General features: G+C 43.6%; 1 protein-coding gene across 1 annotated transcript; it reads right to left on the bottom strand.

Annotated features, from left to right (window-relative positions):
• Positions 1–1,388: 1,388 nt before the first annotated feature.
• Positions 1,389–4,373, bottom strand: LOC132827084 (polyubiquitin-like). Its single transcript, XM_060843548.1, has 2 exons — positions 4,102–4,373; positions 1,389–2,514 (listed from the first exon to the last, which is right to left on the bottom strand). Exon 2 carries the CDS (start codon positions 2,500–2,502, stop codon positions 2,029–2,031), a length of 474 nt encoding a protein of 157 aa, XP_060699531.1. The 5' UTR covers positions 2,503–2,514; positions 4,102–4,373; the 3' UTR covers positions 1,389–2,028.
• Between the last annotated feature and the right edge of the window lie 1,170 nt (positions 4,374–5,543).

Raw genomic sequence — 5,543 nt, 5'->3', positions numbered from 1 at the left:
GCAAAGAAGGACCATTTTCTACCCCACGCCAGGACTGGTCATGGAGGTCATCACAGCAGACCCTGCCTGTCTCGGCTTGGTTTGCCAATCAGCTCAGTGCAGTCTCAGCCGTCTGAAGGGACGTGCAGCTGTGTAAGAAGAATATCTGTGACCTTCTCTACTGATGCAGGGTTAGAGTATCATGAATCTTGTAGCTGTGGTGCAGGGGACAAAAGTAAAATCATAAGAGGCCAGTTTGTGTAGGACTCCTATGAGCATCAAGGCAGACTCAAAGTGAGAGAGGGCTAAGAGAGAAAGCTGACATCCTGAGATTCAACCTGATCCAGTTCGTGTGCTGGGTGCCTATCTCCACATGCAAAGTGTCCTTGCAGTATTTCAGTGGTAGTCTAGTGCACCCCAAAATGCTGCACTGAAATCCTGCAGGGATCAGAAAGGTGCTATGACAGTTCTGAGCAGCTGGGAGGTATTAGATGACAGGACTGCAGATGAGGGCTGCATGTGGTTAGTCCCCTAGAGTAATTTATACATGGGGTAATATTGGAACAAGGGGTTGACCGTGAGAATTCCAGACAAGCTGCCATCCAGCTCTTTACCATTATGGTCATTTCACTTGGGACAACAGCCTCAAACTGTTTCACTGCTGCAGATTCTGTTGGAAAGATGTTTTAATTGTTTGTTTACTTCATTTGCAACAAGAAAGTTAAGCAATATGTTTAAAATTACTTTAATCTAAAATCCCAAACTGTTCCTTGTAATTATGTTATAATTCAGTTCTGGATTGTTATCATTGGAGAAGAGATTGACACACCTCACGTTAACCGACAGAATTATACTACAACATTTCACGTTGTCTAAACAAAAAGACAAATTTTATTGTCAGTGAAAGGTATAAACATTACAATCACTATTAACATACAAATTACATGGAAGTACAGTATTCAATCAGGTACAATGAGAAGGAATTCGTACATCTCTGAAGAATTCTCTTTTCATATACATCAATCCTGAAAGAGAGACAACCTGGAATGCATCCTTTTACAAACAGAACATTGCAAAAAAAAGTCTGGAGATGTACTTTGCAGTGAGATGTATCTCATTCTGGTACCTCATGGGCTCAGTGCACATTCCTGTTGTTCATTTAAAAATACTTGGTTTGACAAATCATCTGGAAATAGTTTTGTATTTGGAGTGCTGATGTACCAAATGTGGATTCCCAGATAATTCTCATTTACAGATCATGAAGGAGCAGAAGCAACATTTAACATTTAAACTTGAATCCAAAGAAACAGCTTGATTTTCGACTCACATCTTATGCCTTAATAAAATGTACAGTCCAGGCAATACATATCCTGTTATGGAAAAGATGAGTCTTCCAAAAAAAAGCATTTATAATATATACATGGCTTCTCAAGTAAAGTAAGATGTCAGAAAATGTGTATTGAATATTTTAAATCATTCTTAACTAAAGGATACTTTGATCGTCATTTCCCTCATCCATTCTATACCGTTATTACAGGTAAGTTTCTCCATTCGTATATCAACCATCCTGAGGCACAGCTCACTGGTGCTGCCAATTAGAAGCAGAAAACAATCATTTTCATGCTGCAAGAATGTATATGTTGTGAGTTCCTGACCCCAGTTATTTCAGCCAGGTTCCCCACAAACTGCAGACTGAGGGAAGTTGGGCCTAATCTGAATCCAGGTCCAAAGGAAAAAAGGTTCAGTAGCCCTTGATAACATTTATTCAATAAAAAAAATTGTCAGATCCCATTTGACATTGTTATTTCCCTCCCTCTCCCGATGTATCTCTTGCTGTTTGCAAGTGTTGGCCTGTATGTGCACATCAGGAATATGGGCATGGATAGCCCCCATCTATGTATGGTACAAATTAAGAATGATAACCAAAAGGCCGTATATTTACTAACTGTGATCCCTAACTGCATAGGAATTGTATAATTGGGGGAATACAGCAGTAGATTTTGATAACAGTTTTGAGGAACATCTCCCACTGATTGTGTATTGGTGCTGTCACAGTGAGCCACCCCGCAAACGCAGCAAGAGGAAGATGGTGCTCTCTGGCTGAATATTGTAGTCAGAGAGTAACCGACCATCCTCCAGCTGTTTCCCATCGTACATCAGGCGCTGCTGATTGGCTGGGACACGCTCCTGTCGCTGGACTTGTGCTTTAAATTCCTCAACAGACTGAGAGGGACGAACATCGTATGTAGAAAGTTTTCCCTTGTCATTCTGCAGGAAGATCTGCATGCGCTCCTCATTCTTGACGATCAGCATGACAGTGTTACTGGGAGGGACACAGTAGTCAGACAGTCTCTTGTTGTCCTTCAGCTCTTGAGTGTTCCCGTTTTGTATCACCAGACGCTGTTGGTAAACAGGTACCTTGGTCTTCTCATATATCATCATCTTGAGAGCTGACACGTGAATGGAAGGATTGATCTCAAGTGTGACAATGTCACCGGTCATAAACTTCACCTGCAGTATCATGTTGTCAAATTGCTGTTGGGAAATGAACAGGATGTTAGTGATGGGGATGCTGTGTTTTGTGTCTCAGACCATTTTGAGCATGCAATGGCTTTTCCAGACATTGACAGAATTGAGGGAACTAATCTGTACCTACTGTACACCCAATTCAATCAAACTTCTTCTTAATGATTGATTTCCAATTGGAGAAATACTGCACACAAAAATCACATGCTGCTGAACACACCGAACTCCAGCCAGTACCTGTGGAGAGATACTATTTTTGCTGTTTGTGGACTAGGATTTCAGCTTCACTGACAAAACAGATATCCCACTCCTGCCAAAGCCATTCCCCTCTGCACTCCCAGACTCCTCACATCTGCACCATTTAGATTAGATTTTTTAGATTACTTACAGTGTGGAAACAGGCCCTTCGGCCCAACAATTCCACACCGACCCGCCGAAGCTTAACCCACCCAGACACATTCTCCTACATTTACCCCCTCACCTAACACTACGGAAAATTTAACATGGCCAATTCACCTAACCTACACATTTTTGGATCGTGGGAGGAAACCGGAGCACCCGGAGGAAACCCACGCAGACACGGGGAGAACGTGCAAACTCCACACAGTTTCCTGAGGCGGGAATTGAACCCGGGTCTCTGCGGGGCAGCAGTGAATATTATATCTGTGTTCCAGTTTTGAGAAAGAAGCAGAGTTAGAAATAAGTGTACAACTGATATTCTGAAAGTAATATCCGATGGGCGGACAGTAGCAATGTATGCTGTGAGTGCTTCGTATTAACCTGTTCAAATATGTGCTGACACAGCCATGAAACTGGTGGCACTGGAACCTGATCTTTCTGACTGAGAGGAACATACACTCCCACTGTATCACATCAACGCAGTGACACCAAAGGCTCATGTTTCACCAGAAACTTCAGATAAATCACGGAATTTTAGAGCATGTAAAGTGAGAGGGGATGGGTTAAATCGTCCGGAAAGCTCAACGGATTGAAGAAGCCAACGACAGGGGTCTCTGTAACAGGAACATTAAACAGGGTGACCCATTCAGAACTCCCAGCCGAGTCTCGCTGTTCTAGTTAAACACAACCCATGGCTTTTGGCATCTTTCTTCATTCAGTATTTCGAAATGTTCAAGGCCACATGAGAACAACAAATAAGATATCGGAGTAAACATAAGGCCATTCAGCCCATCGAGTCCACTCCGCCATTCAATCTGGGCTGAAACTCGGATGACACCAAATGCTAAATCTTGTCTCCAAACCGCTCTGAGATTTTAAATGATGTTAAACATTTCTTGCAATGATAACTGATCAAAGTGGAGCTTGTTAGATTCAAAACGGCCCATTTCGAATAAAGACAAAAGGTTGCGGGTGTTGGGAATCAGACTCCCAGCAAACGCTGGAGAAACGCGGCCGTTCTGGCAGGAGCATTACTGAGGAGTCAGCCCCAGACTGGGACCGTCCCCCCCCCGGCTCTGTGCACACACAGACTGTCAGAGCTGTTCACTTGCTCCAGAGCTCTGTCCCTGCAACCCGTTTCACACACCGGAAACCGAATTCTGCAATTCCCGAAACAAAAAGATGAAATGAACTCACAATCCTCGCTGGAGGCTCCGCTCCGGGAAAGTTAAACACTGACTTGTTTCCGACACTCCTTTCCCAGCAGTTTGTCTTCCCCGCTTTGTTCACGCCGGTGTCCGATCTGGATGGGAGACGTGAACAGATCTCCCTCTCTCTGTGCCCACTGTAAGTGCCCGGTTCCCGGCTGCGCCCCCTCTGGGTCTCTCTCTCTCTGAGTCTGTGTTGCAGGTGCCCTCCTCTTTATTCTCAGAGCCGGTTACTGAACGTCACATCTCTGCTCGCCTCTGATTGCCTGCTCACGGTCCGGCCGAAAGTTTCGTTTCCTCAAGATTACCCCGGTATTTGAAAAATGAACTGAACTCCAGCAGCAAACAGAGCTCCGTTCGGTTTCACTTTCCAATTCCTTTCGCCACTGTGTACAGGACCTTCACTGAGCAGTGACTCAGGGTGATTTGGTGCTGAGTTTACTGTATATACTCAGTTTGAACAATGTTTGCTGCTAACTATTTCATCTCGACCCCAGATTTCCTCTCTAAAACAATCTTCATTTTCAAAGGAACAGAACAAGATGAAACTGCACTGCCTTTATATATGTAATGAAGCCTTTTGAACTGCGCTCATTTAAACATGGTGCCACATACCTTGTGAATATTAAATGTTTGAGATGAAAGTTAGCAAACATTTTCTGTGAACTTTTCTCAGGTCACTCAGCTGTTCTGAGTCAGACCCTACGTGGAAAACAGCTTTCTTTATTTCATCTTTCCTATGGTGACCCAGCGATAAATAAACAGGGAAGAGGTGACAGTACAGAAGCTGGTGCTGCAACAGCATCTCCATATTACGGCTGGGACCTTTGTTATACACTTCTTTTGTCAAGAGAGAGGAGAGGCCTTAAGATTTGATTTGACTACATATTGGCTTGTGTCCTGAGGAATATAAATTTCCCTGAGTGTAAGTCTTCAGGTTGAGTGTCAGGAGTTGGTTTCTGTGGGATACAGAGAGTGTAGGAAGGTGGCATTGAGCTGGACCATCAGCCATGGAGGTAGTGAACTGTGGAGTGACTTCAAGGAGTGATCTGACCTGCTGCTTCATAGATTTTTAGTTGATGTGACAGTTTCCCGATATCATAACAAGCAGCTTCTATTCTGAAATGTATGTGAGGGTGGTTATAAACCTGGGCCTCACTGTAAAGGGCAGGAGAATCAGGCTCTCGTTTTCAAAGTTAAGATGGACACCTTTGCTGAGATGTACCTCATTGACTGACCTGCCTGAATTAGAGAGACATTCCATTATAACTGTGCCATTGAAAGTGTTTGGTAATTTTCAGCAGAGATTCTAGGAAATTATTGAAGACTCAACCAGTGCACCCACTATCCCTGTAACCTCCAATTCCTAAACTTTAGGATTCAGGCTAGGAGTGCAGTGAATCTCTTGCCATTTAATACCATAAACGCTCA

This window comes from Hemiscyllium ocellatum, chromosome 24 (assembly GCF_020745735.1).
Source record: "Hemiscyllium ocellatum isolate sHemOce1 chromosome 24, sHemOce1.pat.X.cur, whole genome shotgun sequence".
NCBI lineage: Eukaryota > Metazoa > Chordata > Chondrichthyes > Orectolobiformes > Hemiscylliidae > Hemiscyllium > Hemiscyllium ocellatum.
This window is presented reverse-complemented; position numbering and strand designations above follow the sequence as displayed.